This window comes from Melanaphis sacchari, unplaced genomic scaffold, assembly GCF_002803265.2.
Source record: "Melanaphis sacchari strain LSU unplaced genomic scaffold, SCAv2.0 Contig8_pilon_pilon, whole genome shotgun sequence".
Taxonomy (NCBI): Eukaryota; Metazoa; Arthropoda; class Insecta; order Hemiptera; family Aphididae; genus Melanaphis; species Melanaphis sacchari.
In genome coordinates, this window is record NW_020271635.1 from 1,489,940 (window position 1) to 1,509,286 (window position 19,347).

General features: G+C 29.0%; 1 protein-coding gene across 1 annotated transcript in view; it reads right to left on the reverse strand.

Moving 5' to 3' along the window:
- LOC112602743 (ras-related and estrogen-regulated growth inhibitor-like) overlaps nucleotides 1-19,347 on the reverse strand; it is a 73,284-nt gene that overhangs the window by 4,813 nt on the left and 49,124 nt on the right. Inside the window, exon 5 of the mRNA XM_025350985.1 lies at nucleotides 2,405-2,583. Within this exon, the coding sequence (XP_025206770.1) occupies nucleotides 2,405-2,583 (179 nt within the window). The remainder of the gene's footprint in view (nucleotides 1-2,404; nucleotides 2,584-19,347) is intronic.

A 19,347-nucleotide genomic window follows, 5' to 3' on the forward strand; every position in this document is an offset into this window, starting at 1 on the left:
AATATTTGTTCAAAAAACTCTCATTCCTACGCGAAACCGTTTATTAAATTTAAATATATAAATGTGGTAGTCATAAATAGGATCGGGCAATTTCCAGATACGTTAATTTACGAGGATTTTTGAGAATGGTAGTGAAACTAAAAAACTTACGATACCTAGTCGATTGCTTACAGCCTACTTTTATTAATCACCATATTAATGTTATCTAAAGCCTTATTTCAATAATTAATTAGATATTCAAATCTTTGATCAAAATAATTATATGATTGTAGAAGTGAAGGACAAAATACGATGTATTTTTCTTTTAATTATTTAACCTTTCAATAATGTACATTGTACATGAATAATAATAATCATCAAAATTAAAAATCCGCGCCTAAAGATATTGGAACGATTTACATTCACTTGGTTTTCTAAGCATAATATTTATTTCGGCACGGAAATCATTGCTCTGGTATGGTAAATTATATTTTAAATTATCATTTAACTTTAAATAATGTTAAAGAAAAATTTAAAAAATACTTATAAAAATTTGCTAACAAATATTCACGTTATATTGATCAACGACGAGTGTCAAATTTTTATTTTTTCATCTTCCCGCCGTGCGATGCATTCAAATGATACACATTACGCGGTAACGTGTACACGATAAGCATTTTTTTTTTCATTCAATATAAAATATTCTTAGAAGGAGGTCTGTTGCAAACGAAAACTGAAAGCGTAAAGATATTTAAACACGTGGTAACGTGAACTACACGGACACGCTTATAGTGTATTATTATATAATTTCGTACAGTCGTACAGACGGTGTATGGGTAAACGTTGGCAAAACTAATATAAAAATATAATATAATCAATATAAAAATAAGAAAATTGCACGTGGATTATTGTTACGAAATTAATATACAATAACGAGATGCACGTCTTCGTCGCTACCTGTCATTCGCACGATATCAGCGGGCGGCTCACTAAATGTAAAATTATTATATTATAAAATACACCTCGTAATGGTAATATTGTTAGAACAGCACAGTAAAACGATGATGATGATGGTATTAATGTTATATCATTTATATTATTACAGTTTTTGCTTTTTTTTTTAGAGCTGTCATTATACAGGACTATTCACCAAGCATGTTCACCCGTTTTTCCGAAAACTTATTAAGAATTAGATCCTATCAATTGAAATTTAAAAAATCGTTACTATGAAATCAACGAAAAATTTGAAATATAATGTTTACTTAAGTGTGAGTTAATCCTTTCCTCCATATTCTGTTACACGTGATCATTAATATTACAAGGAAGTATACTTCTATATTTGAATAAATTCGCGAGAATTACTAAAATTTGAATCTGCAGATTAAATTTGCTTTTTGTCTAAACGCTGATAGAGATCACTGAGTAAAATAATAGTCCGTTATCTTTGGGAAGTGGTTGATATTTTTAGTAGAGAAACACCAAGGATCGGCTCATGCGGTCTATATATTGCATCGAAAGTCATAAAAAACGTGGAAAACACATGCGACGGGTAAATAATAGATTATATACGCTCGCACATACGCATACATAAACCGGAAATGCGGCAAGTCTCATAATAATACGTATATGTGTGTATTTATACCTATATAATACACGAACAGGAAGTCACGGGAACGATGGTCGCGGGGCAGCGGCGGCGGAGACAACAGTTGTAGTTGTTTTCGACGTATAATTATAATTATTGTCATACGATACTCGGAGAGAGATAAAAAGGATATATATATATTTAACGCCGTGTACGTATAAATAAAAACCAGAACAATAAGAAAACGAGGACGTTATTGGTCGATGCCGCAACGTAACACGCGAGCACGGAGAGAGATAGAGCAGACGGTGTCGACGATTTTGATTTCGCCACCTACGCGTTTTTATTATATTTTATTGTTGTTTACACATAGGTAAATAATATATGATATGTATGTTTAACGTCATCGATACATCTCGCGTATCGTCTTACACTATTATGTTATTTTATTGCAATATTATAATGAAGATTATGCGTGCACCGTCAGGATGCGATTTACGGTACATATATTAATATATTATATGGCCCACAAACGTTTCTTAGATACATATTATACATACGTTCGTGATTTTTTTTAGGCATGCTTAGTTTATACCGTACAGAACACTCTACAATACGATTTCTTTCCTTATCACCACTCGATCACTCTTTCTCTCTCTCTCTCTCTCTCTTTCTCTCATTCTCTCTCTTTCTATTTGCCACCCCTTAGCTTAGTCTACATTATATGCGTACGCAATCACCCGCAACAATTATTATTATACACTACGTGTGTTATACAACTTCATATTATTATTAATAAGCTTATTATCAATGATATCGTACGCGTTTTGCACGTTTTACCTGGAATGGTCCAAGTCTCTCTTGTTGCCCAGCAACAGCGTAGCAAAGTACGACGGCAATTTGTGTTTGCTTAACTCGTCCAGAAGGTATTGAGCTTCGTTAAAACTCGACAGGTCCACCACACTGTAGACAATCACGAATGCGTCGGCCCATCTTATGTGATCGTACAAGCAAGTGGTCTGCAGAAAAAATAAGTTATTTTTATTATTATTGTTATTATTGATACGCCCGTTATTGTTACAGACACGAACTAATAATGATAAACATATATAATACAGTAATAGTAGCACTGTGTAGTACTAACAATAATTTTTGTATATTAGTTACATTAAATTTATTTATTTAATGTAAAGTATCCACATTGAAAAGTAAAAAAACATATTATATTTGATGATGACGAGGAAATTTTTTATAGCTAAAAATCATAAACAAAGAGTAATTGTACATGATTTAGGTATGATAACTCAAAGTATTTCTACGATATTAGGTAGGTAATTATTGTTCCTTGTTTGTTGTATATTATACTTCGTATTCATTTTTTTTTTTTTTTGTTTACTTAGCCCATATTTAACGTTAACATGAGTTACCAATTCAAAATAGAAAATTTCAGAGAGATGCCTTGTACGCATTTATAGTGTTTCACGACTTATCGTCAAATTGAATAATTGCTATTGTAACAATAATATATGCAGACTGTGTAATTAATTTTTTTTGTAAATTACATTAAAAATTAATCCAAGGCCAAGCACATTTCAACAAATTTTTCTGGTGGCATTGTGATATTTACTTATAAATTAAAGCACGTGAAGACTATATAGTGGATTAATAATTATTATTACTATTATTATCAATATAGTAAATTATTTTTATGTTTCGGATTTATACATTTCACCTGTACAACTCTCTAAATATTGTAACCAATACATGTTGTTCTAAAAATGTTTACTGAACCGAAAAGCTTATAAAAATAATTTATTTGTATTTTATATCACTCTGCGTACGCACGGGAGCAGGTTGAGCAGTTAATATAATAACTACATTTTTTTTTTAGAGCCGGTTAACTGTGGTAGCCAATTGTTGAAGAGACAGCTATTTATTTTAAATTTATATGTATATATAAAAAAAAACAGTGGTTATTAATCATTGCAACGACAGCGAATTTATACAAATAACGTTTTATACTTGAACATAGTATTTAAAAACGGATAAATATTCGTGAAAATAAATATATCCTTAATTATTGAGATATGGGATAAAAATTACAAAATATACACGAACAAATCTATATTTATAAAATTACCATAAAAATAAAAATGGGAGATTTTCTAAGTATAAATTCAAAAGACGACAAACATAAAGAAGATAAAAAAAAAAAAAAATAAAATAATTGATTAGGTAACTATAATAATAGTATATATTATACATATATATAATATATTACTTATTATTACTTGATTAATAAACAATAACATGAGAGATTTATTTAAAATTAGATTTAAAAATTAGGTAAGTAAATAAATGTAGAGGAAAGTCGTTAAATTATATGAAAATAAAATAAAATTTTAAACCACTATTTGTTTTTGGTTATTTTCTTACAAGCTAGGTAATGCTTCGTGCTTGTTTATTGGAGTTTTATTATAGATACCTATTTAAAATACATCAATTCATTTAACAGGAAAAAAACATTATTGTATTTTATTTCCATTATTATTGAATATAATGTAGTGCATAATATTTACTAAAATCAATTGAAATATATATTAAAATTTTGTTAGATATTCGAAATCGAATTTTGAACGGATGTCGCTTACAGAGTTACGAATATCATATTTTCACGGTACTATACTAATCATTATTTTACCTTATCTAATTCATTTGTTGGATGTTAAACGAATGCGATTTTCTATAATACAACTCTACACTTAACCTTCTTATGCAACATAACGACCTTGATAGTTGGTACCGTACGACGTACCTACAATACAACAACCGATATTCATAAATAGATATATTATACAGTATTGAATACAATATGAAGAGTGTATGTTAAATATAATAATTATGAGAGTATAAAAAAGTTTTCAACATACTTCCTCCATTGAAAAAACATCATCGTCATCTCCATAATATAATATCATATAATATTATAATTTATAATTCAATACCAAACTGGTACACATCAAACTCGTAAAACAAAATCTGTCAAAATCATACGCGATGACACGTATACGCGAACGCGTCGTTTTATTATTATTCTCAAGTCTATATACTATAACAATTTCCTAAACAAAACACATATAGGCGTGCTATGTCTGTATGTCAATATAATATAGGTACAATATAAAGTGTGGCATAATAAATAATTAATATAGTTATGGATACATATAATATTATTATACACGTCGCAGATCCACAATAACGCGACGACCGACAAAATAAATATAATAATAATATCATCACAATACGAAATAAACAACGAGAAAAATCTCGAGTATGGACATGAAAAAACAAAAAAAAAATACGAATATGAATTATGCCGTGGGGGCTCTCGCTGCCGTCGCGGATCGCTAATGAAACGAGACATCTCGTGCATGTGTATTTTTTTTATATCCTTCTCGTTTTGTTTGTTTATTTTAATCAGCGGAATAATAATAAATATTATTATATCATATTATTTTCATTATAATATCATATTATTATTGTATGCTTGGCGCGACAATAGCAGTTCAGCGCACCATACATAGGTGTATACATAATAATGTAATATTATGCGCATGGAGGACCGGAACAAATCGAAATGAACAAAAAAAAAAAAAAAAAAATCGATTTTCATTTTAGACGTACCGTGATCAATACAATATTATATTATCAGACACTATAGATATGGATAAAACGACGTATGCGGAGGTGGTCACAGTGAAGATGACGACGACGCGATTAAAATCTGTTTTATATTTTACTATAAAATATAATATATTATTATAATATGTATGTATACCTATTGACCTTGACTACGCGCGTGTACATATCAGATTGAGCCCATTACATATTATATATTTAATATATAACATATAGAAGAAACCCATATCGGATGTAATGCATTTGACGAGCGGATGAGTCTCACTCACGATTTCTTAATCAAAGTATATCCTATAGCTCGACACATTATCATTATATGGCTGCAACTCTAAAATAATATACCTCTTGATAATTATATTATTATAACATTTTATTTTTTTTCACATGATTTTTTTTATTATTATTATATTTAAATACCACGGTGATTTTAATTCCAGATTCTCTGGAGCAGCAGATGAAATTCAATAACGGCGACGTAAGCGTCTCGGCAGATCGCCAGATAAAGAGAGATTCCATTAAACACGGAATATAACGCGGATGCTAAAATATTTTTATGCGTTATAAAGTGTGCTCATAATATTATTTTCATTCCTGAATTTTATGCCAGTTTTTTCTGTTTTTTTTCTCCCGTTATTTTTTGCAAAATTTCTTATAACAATATGAATTTAAAAATCACCATTTTAAAGTGTGTCCTATAATAATAGTTTTATATTTACATTTTATGGATAAACATTTTTGAGACAATATATCATATTTTGTAAACCTAATATAGTTAGTCTTCACTGTGGCTCTATACTAAAAATCTTTAAAAGAATATGAAAGTTTAAAGATAGTATACAATACAAGAGATGGAGAAAATTTGGTTTTTTCTCTTAAATTATGATCAAGTAGTTATCTCATTATGCAATAATCACTTGAAACGATAAAAAAAAAAAAAAAAAAAAAAAAATGAGAAAACAACAAATGCGCGTTGAATGCGATCAGGATTAAAATTTATAAATATTACATACTGTATTTATTATACACCGCCTGCTAGCAATTATCATATTTTTCACTTTTGATTTTGTTTCTCTCGACCACTACAAAAAAACGTATACAAACGTGTACTATATGTAATAAGTATATATATATATATTATATTTATCGTTCGTTTGTCCAGTCATTCCGCGATTTGAAATCATTAATGCAGCCTGTCATACGTCTATTTATGATAATCTATACCTTTTCTCTATAGGTATAATTCGTACTATTAAAAACAATCGTTCTTATGTAGTGGTCATCTCATACGATTTTGCCGATAGATACGAAATATATACGTCGTATATATAGTAATAAAAATATCTTAAATGGGAGAGACAGCCGATCGTCATAATATATCAAAACAGTAATACGATTATGTACCACTACCAAACCGCGCGCAGTAATACTATATCGTTCGTGAGGGTTCGAGAAATTTGAGTTTTCGATTTTAAATTTTAGCAACGACAACAGGAAAAAAGCCGATACTTGTAAAATATCAAATATACGATACATTACGCGCTTTCTCTCAATCTGATGACTGCTCGATGATGACACTGTAGCAGAAACTACCGGTCGCCGCGTTAACTCTTTTTTCGTTATGATAAATAGATTTAGACAAGCTGTGCAAGGAAATGACAGGTGCGCGTTATCATTGAAATTTTGTTTTATTTTTCAATTTGCGGAGAAATGTAGGTATTTATATTTTATCTTGTCACTGTAAATTTAAAATTGTTACACAACGATGTTTACGGGAACAATTTCTTGTACATATCAGCACGTCATAATATTTCGACAAAGATGTAGTGAATTTATGCAACAATAACTGCAGTACAGTTTCTTAAACGTAATACATTACCGAATTTTTCATTTATTTTCATTTTCATTTGTCATACAAATTTTTAATATACAGAAATCAATGCTATTCTAGTGGATTTATACATCCAATGTCAGATAAAAACTTAAAAACTTGACGATACTTGGTTTATAGAGTAAAATAATTCTAGCTGAAGTTCAAATATCCAATACATACAAATCTGTAACTATTTAATTTGAATAACGCCATTACTTGCCAGAGGGTTAAAAATAGTTTATTCAAACAATAAATATTATGTAAGTTCCCTATGAGTAAGCGTTTTTTTTTTATTCGATGAAAAACAAATTATGTAAAAAATTAGCACAACATTTAATGATAAATAGCATGCATAGCGTAAACTGAATAATTCTATATTGGACATGAAATAATTACCATACATCACTGGGTTTTTTAAATTTTTCTAAGATAGAAATCTATTGTAATGTCAAGTATAGCCACAAACCTCTTACCGTTCCCTACACTCAATTATTATTTAATCATTTAATGTTATTTTAAATTTTAGTGTTAATCTGAGACCGTTTTACGCGGATAGAGCAATATTATCTTTATCCTTTTACAACTGATCTATATCATGATTTAGTTTTTATGATGAGCAATGTATGAGATCAAAACTTACAGAGATAGGGGCAAATGAAATCAAAAATGTCATTGCCTTGAAAGTCCTAACTAATGAATGCACCTTGTAAACAACCCTTCACCGATGCAGGTACACCAAAATTTGATAACATTTTCTGATCTTAAATTTTGTGTATATCGTCTTTAACGAAGTCTATATTATCATCAATAGTGTTGAAATTCATAATAATATAATAGGATATGCATATCCGTATTTCTATTTTAGATTACCTACGATAAACAATTTAAATCAGTAAATTATATTGCTTAAAATGCATTTAATTTTTAATTTGAATTCTAATAACTTATAGTAAAAACGGCAATCTAGCGTCATCAAATATGCAAAAACGAAACATGTAAATTTGATCACATTTCTGCGATGAAAGGAAAACATATCTACAACATTTCCGATTTATTATAATCAGGCATACGCTATAAGACAGAGTTCAATATTAATATTTTATTTGAAAAACTTAATAGTTTACGGTGCACGTCATATTATATACCTTTTCATAAAGTAATAAATTTGTATATTACTAATGTTTTTATTATATCATGGCAGTTTCCCATCAATTCTACATTTAAAATATTTCTATTGCGTAGTATTAATTTATTTACCATACCTTTATTATGTATATTATACTATAAACTTTTTATTAAACTAAAACAAATCTAAAGATATACTATATTTATTATATATGAACGCGACCTGTACTATACTGACGTAGTATATAATTAATCGTGTTCAACAAAAAAAAAAAAAAAAAATGTCATAATTATTTGCGTAACCCGATTAAATACTGCATGTTAAATTGAAAATGAGAATTGCGTCTTCAAAATGCACCGGATCAGCATAATAAAATATAACAATCAACACTTTGTAATACGTTACATTTTCTCATTAAATTGTCATCATATTATTATATTATCGTAGTATTATTACTTGTAATGACCACAGTAGGATGGAATGATTGCAGTGAATTTTAAGTTTATATATCATATAACCAACATAATAAATTAATACAAAATATACACAAACGATTATATACTATTCGGAAATTTTAACCAATATACGATCGATTTTGTAGCTCAGAATCCGAATTCATCGAGTCATTACCTATATATTATACAATTGATTAACGCATAGGTACAATAGGTACATTTAACCAAACATTTAGTACGTGTTCGTTCGTCATAAGACGTATAAACTAAACGAATATACAAAAGGGATACGCCGTTTATTTTATTTTTATTATTTTTAATAATAATTTTTTTTTTCCGTTCGTAAACCGCAAACTTTCTCCAGCACTACAGCTTACACGTGGAGGTGGTGGGGATCTATATGGTGAATGTGACGAGCGCGGCTTTCAAAAACACACGCACTGCCATCATACACGGGTCTATCATCAGTCAAAACATCTATAATGGGTAGGTATGTAATATTACATTGTAATGTCTTAATACAATATATTAATAAACAAATATTATTATTATTGTAATGTTATAATACCCGCTGCTCGTACACACGTTATAAGCGGACGGGCAATCGATCATATTCAAACATAGGTACTTGTTGAAGTTCAATCTAAATCGTTCATCTCATTTATTATAGTATACTTATATCATTTATGTGTGTGCGTGTGTCATACCGCGGTAGGAATTAAAGTACTTATACTGATAAATGATAGAAAATCTGCAAGAATAAAAATAATATATGTATTATTGATTATATATATATATATATATATATATATTATATTATATTATTTATTTTTTATTATTATTATGTCTAAGTGAATTACAACTATATTACTTTTTAATCGTATATTAAAATAAATATAAACCTATAGAATAATATTATGTTATTACTTAAATAGTAATATTATTATAAAATACTTTAATAAATATAATATAGGCGTTTAAAAATAAAACTATACAGAATATAAGATATCTATTGAGTCATTTTTATTTATTTTTTTTAAATCTTATATTGATCGACGTACTTGATTGCAAACCATAAAAATATTATATTATTTTTACAAAATTGTATGTATGACTTTATTAATTAACAAATATTATTACATTATATAATACAAGAAGACGTATCTTACATTATTTTAATCTTTGCTACTTGGATTAATTGATGATAATCTATTTTGCTGGAAGCACGTACGATAATAGTATACATTTATTATAAACAAAATTGCTACGTATTCGTCAACACACAATATTTTAATAGATATAATATAGTGCACGAATCATGTCAACAATATAATATACTTAGGATTATCGTGTGTTTAATAATTTGAAATAATAATTTAATAATAATTGCAAATTATTGCATCATGCATTGTTTACTGCAGAAAGTTATTACCCATAATTACTGTGGCACGCGCAATTAATACGTCACACGTGCATCTATAATCTATATAGTTTAGTTTCAGTATGATACGTGTAAAACATAATGTATAGTGTACACAAGTATTACATTATATTACACTGCTATAAAAAAATTGCCAATATGCCTAAATAAATATTTTTTCTTCCATTAGTGAGTTGGTCAAGTCGTACTGTTTTGAAACAACCCTTAAGCTCGCATGCGGTATACCGTATAGGTATATGACGTCGCATTGCATCAACACGTGAACAATCAAAATTCCTAAACTATTGCGTTTCCGGCTTTTGAAATCGCGAAATACGTTCAGCTGTTTCATATATAATATTCATATTCTGTACGTCCCACATTCGTGGTGGAATTCAAACGATTTAAGGGACACTAATCGCGATACAAGTTTATATTTGTTTTGAACGAATTGAGTATATAACTACCCCGATTTGAATCTGAACTTGAATAATACGTTCAAACAATTAAAAACCATACATTTTAAATATGGCACGTTTTTCCTGAGCAACTGTCGACGGTTTAATAATATATAATAATACAGCTATATAGTAGGTATTATTATAAGCGCACATGTATTGCATCATTATCGTGAATATAAATTTACAACGATATAATATCATGTTGTAATGAACAAACAACAATGAGGGCGGGGGTGTTGAACCTAATCAATAGATAGTTTGGAGTTCAACGAATTGACGATATGTACACCCGTGCAGTGACTGTGTGTGTTTGCATCACATACAGAAGAACGTATATATTATTATTACGCGTAGCGTTATATATGGCATTACCTATGGTAGTTGTGCCCGGAGGTCCCGCATGCAGCATCCCGCGAAATTAATAAGTAACTGTATAAGGACGAGCGCGTGGAATCGAGTCGGATCGGTTTTTGGACCGAAGGCCATTTTATCGAGAGCATTGTTAACGGCCGCCGCCGTCTTTCTTTCGTACACCGTATTTTTTTTCTTCATATTTTCTTTTCACTACTTATAACTCATGTACGCCTGTATGATAAAAAAAAAAAAAAAATACGTCGCGCGCGTGTATATATATATACTTATTTAGAACCTATGTACTCAGCATTGTCATGAGGACGATCTAACGAAAAAATATAAATAAATAATAATGAAGTGAATAGGTAATAACTACAACGCATCATCACACGTCGCGAAACGAGAAATGTATTATTATTCTTATAATTATTATCATACGCCACGCCAAGTCAACAGGTTAAATACATATCAACATTATACCTAGTACGGCTACCGGAAATTTTACTATCAAAATTCAGAAAAATAAGAAATTCTTTTAATGGATAGATTTTTGATTTTTTTCAATAATCCTGTAATATGCATCATGAATAACTTATGATTCACGAACTTAAGAAATTTAAAGAAGTTTACTCATTCAATTTAATAATATAGGTGATAAATTATTATTGATTATTACTTGATGTTTACTACGAATATATTGGAAATTATTTTTTAAGCTCGTAAGAATTATAGGTACATACAATACCTACAATACAGGAGTATTGTGTGTCTGTGTGTTTATGTCCTTGAATCATTACGTTTAATATTTATATATAGGCTATAATGTATAACATATTTAAGTACATTTAATACATTAATGCGTACGGGTGATTATTAAAAACATTTTAGAAATTTATTGGATTAAAACCATGGGTTTAAGCTGGAATTAAAAATATGTGAAAATATCCTATACCTAGTGAATATATAATTTGAAATTTAGTTGGACATATTGAAATGTCAAATGAATAATGAAAAATAGCATTTTTACAATAACACTAATTGCAACTATCAATTAAAAAATAATAATAACAACCATATCATATTATTAAACTAGAACACATTATTTAAAACTTTAACAATAGCTAATTTATGTTTTAAATCATTTAAAAATATGTAAGTGATTTAATTTAAAAAAATCCATGTACCTATAATATAATATAATTTCTTATTTGTTAAACAATATTATAAGAGATAATACCTTTTTATGAGGATACATTTCGTTAAAATTCGAAGTTATAATTTAACGATATAGATAAATGTTCCATAATTTCGGTTCATACCTACATATTAATATAAATGACTCAAGTAATTACGTATATTAAGTGTATTATACATCAACACATCGGATACTTGGTAACTGGTTTAAACTGAAAATACGATCAAGTGTGATCTATATTACAATATTACATACGTGGGTCCAGAAACTGAAAAACGTGTTAAACATAAATTGTTTCTCATCAAACACGTCGTATGTGTATTATATGTAATATATATATAGTTAAAATATATATGGTCATAGTTGTGTGTGCATCTATTTGCCCACACGTTTATTATTTAATACTATCATCTCCACCGTGTTATTACAATAATTTTACCTGTGTGTAAGGTATCTCATTTATAGGTGTTGATGGAGGCTGTGGTTGTATAACAAGGGACCACGTGATTAGTGACAACATGTATTTGGTGTATTCAATACAATATACAGGTATGCATAGTATATACATGTTCAATAATAACATATTCTTGGTGGTCGTTAGTGCATTATTATTTTTCAAAAACGGATAAAGAATGTGATATACTGCACCGCCGCGTAGCCAGTATACAAAACAATCCATGTACAATGTATACGTAGAAGATAGGAAAATGAATATCACTCCAAAATTGGTTACTAGGTTTTGGGTCATTGGAATTGGTCGCGGTGGTAAAAAAAAACTAACAGAAAGTTGTGAAATGCAACTCTTCGCACAGCAGATCCGTTAAAAATCGCTACCCGATCGGTCGATCGGACATATCTCGTCGTTTCTCACAGCACGCATATGTGTATCTGCACGTCATACTTATTAATTATTATAATATATGATATTATATACGAAAACGAATGCGTGTGAAAGGATTATATCTAACGCCGAACAAACCGCGAGTGTGTAACGATGAAAATGTTACGGTCTAACTCTAGGTTAATACGGTAATAAATTCAAAAACGACCAATATTGAGCCGCCGAGGGCTACGCACTGCACGTAGGGGGCAACACAAATTATTTTTTACGATACGCGTGTAGAGGTCAGTAATACACAACTTAAGATATCGAAGTCAATAATAATTCATCATACATGTAGATGCGTAGGTACTCGTCGTGACAGAGCGGTGTGAACTATTATAACAACACATACGACGAGTTTAGGAATATTATAGGTACATAATTATGTGATTAATTTATATTATTATCTCGCGAGCGGCAGTTTATACGAAAAAATCTTTCTACAGAACGCGTTTATTTGTAGCTATAAAGCTGTACATATTATAGAAAAATAATACTCACGGGACACGCGTGATAAAAAAGTTAAGTTTCATTCAGGCATTACGGCGTCATTATACTGTTATTACTTGTTATTAAGGTAGTATAGGTACGCCTATATAATAATATTATAACTGTATAATAGTCATGCACTCTTACATATCGTAATATCTACAACACACATTTTATTATATTATTATTATTATTATGATAACGCTTTCGTTTTGTAACAATTCATATGGACGCGTTTTGTGTGTACAATATTAACAAAAATAAAAAAACTTTGCTTTTCACACGGTTACCATATATTATAATAATACATTTCTATAATAGGTATATATTTTCCTGCGAGATACGTTGTACGACAGACCTGTCCGAGTTTAATATATCTTTGGTTGTGAGTTGCAGTAACAATAGCGTTTTTAAATCGTATACAATACCGCGTGCCCATTTCATTGATTCGATATAAAATTATTTTCAAATTTATGTTTGTCGATTGTCTGTCCGTACAAAAATGGAAAAAATTCGTACATCGTAAAATTGGGTATAAATCGTCATCGTATAATCCATCGCAGTCTGTTAATTTAATCGCATAATACCTATACGGCTATACATGAGGTATTATTTTTTATGGCGCGACAGGTGTAGCTTGTAGTTTACATGTGCTGTGATTAAATCAAACTTGTCTTATGCATGTTATACAACAACAATTATTATGAATAAATAAATTTGTAAGTAAAATCACTCTTTTTGTTTCTGTTACATTTAAAAAACATTTTTTTTTTTTTTCATCAATAACATTAATTTTGTATTTTACATATAAATATAGGCGTAAAACGTATTCATACCATCTATATAAAATATTCAAAAACTGCTTTCTAATGTAGAGTATACATGTAGGAATTAATGTATTATAATAATAAAAATTCAAGCGCCACGTGCAGTAAAGTGATGTACAAACCATTTTCAATTATCTTTTATTGTTGGACGCATCGTCGTGAACTGAGCTGAGACTCTAAGAGATTTTGTTATTATTATTATTTTTATGTTAACGATAAAAAATAATACGTTTTAAGACGATTTTTATATAAAGATCGGCGATGCTAATGTACCTCTATACACATCATCAGTACCTATTCAGTTTTCAATGAAACCGACAAAACTTCATTTTAACGGAGTCTTATAAAACATGCGATTATACAACCAGGACCGGATCTATACCTAAAATAAACATTGCTAACAACCTTCGAAAAAAATCAGTCCATAAAACGACTGATATTTAAAAACAAATATATTTTACGATTACGGTCAGTCGTTTATCACTTATCCAATAGTCGGTACTTTGGCTTCGGTAGTTCCGCGAGTTCGTATGAAAATTAAAAATATATAATCCTGTATTTTTGTTTTATAGTTGGTCATGGTATCGCGAAATTGAACAATTCATAAATTTTTATTTAACGTTGTTTTTAATAATTAGTAATCAATACCTACTACTTACTAACTAACAATACTAATTAAAATAAACATGAAAATATTTCGCTTAACACACGTTTAAGAATAAGACGATAATTGATTTAAATGTAACATGAGAATTTCCCAAATTTTGAAATATTACGCGAAACTATACTGTACATCGTATAATAATGTAGGTTCCGGTTTATCCCGGTTAGATCTTCAGATTCAATCAAATGTACTATATATTTCAAACGATTGACTTTTTTTTTTTATTAACTTTTTAACTTTTTAAGTATTTACTATCCATCTACCAAATCACGTGCATTATATAGGTAGTTTTTAGGTAGCCAGGTAGATTTAAATGGTTTTATACGTCTCTGCTACAATTTACCTATATTATTATTTATTAGTACATGCATTTAAGTTTTTATTTTTATTTTTTTTAAATATTATTCATTAGTTGAAATCTATGCGACTCGAGACAAATCGTCTTAAAACAGTATATATATATGGGAGAAAATCGAAAAGGATAATATATTTTAAATTGTGTGTTGTATTACCCACTATATTGGAATTAGTCGTGCGGAACACGAATATGGAGAATTGCACGAGAAGAATATATTATAATATTATATACCTAACAGATATAATATATTATAGACATAATAATGCGATTTTCATTTTTTCGTCGATTGTTGTAGTCCACAATATATCTAGTTGACCGCGATCGAAGGATTATATATATATATAATATATATATATACGATATAGATCACTATTATAATACGAGTACGACAACGTATTTTGCGCTTATTGACGATTGTTTACGTTTTTGTTTGTGTGGCTACGATCTGCGTATTGGAAATTAAAAAACTATTAGATTATAATGATATTATTATACATTACACGCAGGTGACAGAAACCTGCAGCACTTGTATGATTCTGTACAAACCGAAACATTCTGTGGAATGTTTGACGTTTCACTGTTGTGAGTGAGCACGTGTGCGTAAGAGTAAAATATAAGATACGCTATTATTTACTATCATAATTTATTATATTGTACTACAGTGTATACCGCGCGTAGTCCGTGTGTTATTCTTTCGAATGTGTGTGTGCTTGATATTGAAGATCTAGCGGAAAAACCTTTTGTCACGAAAACTGTACGCTAGGGATCGTCGTTGTTATTTGTTAATATAAAAACAGACACCACGAAATCGCACCCATATAAAATAATTTGATATACATTATCATGGTACTGGATCGATTACAATAATAATAATAACAAATAATGATTATAAATTATTTTAATAATAAGAACGACGACAATAATATGATTAATATAATATACCGTCGTCCGCACTCGAGGGCATCCGTGACATTGACGTGTTATCCTATTTGACAATATATATCAATCAAACGTTTTAACATTAGCTAAGAGCTAAACTACAGTCTTCAGATCTTGTTTAATTGTATTGTGCATTTGTGCGTAGTTCGTACGATTGTGTGTAAAAATAATCACATATTATCTACATTATTTAAATAGCGTTATGCCGTCCGATACGTCACACTCCTATACATACGATACACAAATGCGCGAGAAACAAAACCGTATAGACCTCTATTTTATACAATAATTGTACAGAGTACGTTATTAAAGTAAAATATATGTAGGCACCAAAATATATATATCAACAGTGCATAAACAAAAAATATTATTTATACATGGCTTTAATGTTTTTAGACGTATAAATGTACGTACCTGCGTGGACTTATAACGAATGCAAACCAATACATTTCATTGACGTATGCGATGCTTATATGCACTATACTTCCCGATCGTAAATCAAACGTTACACAACTTACGAGCATTAAACGTTTATTTTTAATATTGCAGGATAATATTATGAACAATTTCTTAAGTTCGAAACCATAATTATTCATTGCTCGTAAAGTCTTCCGTCGGTTTCTATATTATGAGTTATGACATGATGATAAAATAATGCGTATTATTCTCTTTATTTTATTTAAATATTTATTTGACGTTCATAAAAAAAAAAAAAAAAAACTAATAATAATACATTGATGGTATTTGTCCTTTTGCTTTGGTAAAAATAAATAATAAATACATGTTAATATTTTGGACACTTTTCGAACAACTAAATATACATTAAATTTTTTGATTAATTTTGTGATAAATAAATAAAATTAAAGTTTCAAATAATGAAATAATACACGTATCGGTATACTTACTTTATTTATGAATTTAACAATTTATCGAAAGGAACATTTATCTCTGCAAAACCACTACGATAACCAAAAAAGTATTATAATAGTTTTTCAGTATAATCTTACATTCTTATCTATACAAACAGTTTTAACACTTTATTTATATACATTATTACATTATAATTTATAAGCCTATACGTTACAGACCACACGGTGTTGTAATCGTTATAAATGGAATCACGGTGCTGAATTAAAATTATACGATCTATTGTGTTACAGAATCACGAAAAGAACATAATAATTTAATAATCATCTAATGACTGCGATAATATCGCGACTTCCTCTATTCTTTCTTTCTCTTTAAATCACTCATGTCGATAATCTTAATTTTTATACATATATAACATCACACAACTGCCATACGCACGTATTTTGATCGCGGGTATACGCCTCTCTCATTGTCATTTCCTTCCGATCACTTTTTGGATTTTTTCGCGTTGGCACGACTCGAGTCCGCCTCGTTTTAGTCGTAACTCATTATGTTTTGACATGTTATCATAATATGGGTACAAGTACGTAGTCGTGCATCGTATCATTAGATTCGATACTGTTTCTTTAAATTTTTCCGGTGCAGTTGCCTAGTGCGTCCAACTTTCGTAGTGTTGGTGTTCAAACGAAAAAGTGAAAGCACGCATGGAGATAAGAAAAGCATCAGATACTTTTATGGCTGTTTAGAAACTTAATTAATTTTCATAACAAATTATAAACACACCCACCGTAGTTACATTGAATAGACAAACAGCGAATTTGGCTTTTAAAGATATGCACGCACGAAAATATTTACAATTTACAATTTATTGTCATAAGAATGCACGATAGTTGATTTATATTAGTTGGCACCTATATTATATGTTGCCCGAAAACGTTTCGAAAACACTATACTGTTGATTTGAAAGGTTCTGGATATTCCGTAAACGTATAGTATCCAATAACCATTAATAAATTTCGTTTAATGCGTATATACGCTATAGATGATCGAAATTCTATAAATAATATATAGTCGTATAGAACAGTTGGTACTTGGTAGATAATAATATTTCACGTTAAATATATTAAATTAAAATATCATATACACTTAACACATTGACGGACAATTATGAATAATTATAGTTCTACTTATAGCAGTATTGTTGAATTTAGTGACGCCTGCAGAGGACATTTTTAAATAATATTGGTATTGGTGTAATACAATCAAGAAAATCAACAGAAAATGGAAACTACTGCTATAGTGGTGGTATTTTCAATGTATTTTTAGTTTCATTATATAAAATATCAATTCCTACTGTTGTAAAAAGTGTTATATTGAACACGACTTGTTAAAATAAAGTATAATATAATACTTATATTTACTTGAAATAATTATGTAATATACAAATATTTTGTTATTTTTATTGATAATCGTGTTTTATATAAGTTTTAAGTATTTATCATATTATATTAAATAATTCAATAATTTATAATAATAATTGCGTGTTTAATTAGGTATTAGAACGTATACAATATAATTGTATACTTAAATATTCAACGTAAATAATATATTGCAGTAGTAAAATTACATAATAGATTAAATGCTAGGACATCTATTAAATTATGCATACTTTTTATAATTATAATAACTCTCACTATCCGACATGTGTTAAGATATAAAGTTAGGTAATGCATTTTATATTGATTTACGATATAATATACACAGTGATATGCCCTATGATTTTGGATAGATTTTCGTAAACTCGCGAAAGAGTGTATACTCTTTTACGACTTTGTCAAGTCAAGTTAATATAATATGTAAATAATATATCATTTACTTAGACCAATATTTCAACACAATCACGATTCGAACACTGTGCTAGCCACATAATTTTCGTCCAAATAGAGGTGGACAGAACAGAAATAGACATGCGTGTATGACGAAGGTCTTGCACAAAATATTTGAATTATATTAAGTCACTCGACATATTTCAACGAGTAGGTTGCTCGGAGTTGTTGACTTTATATACCACACGCGTTTCCGGTTTTGACATCCAATTGTTAATTTGATCAATTGACTCGTTTTTTTATAAGAAAAAGAGCAGTTAAAATATATTTTCATTAGTCAGGTATTC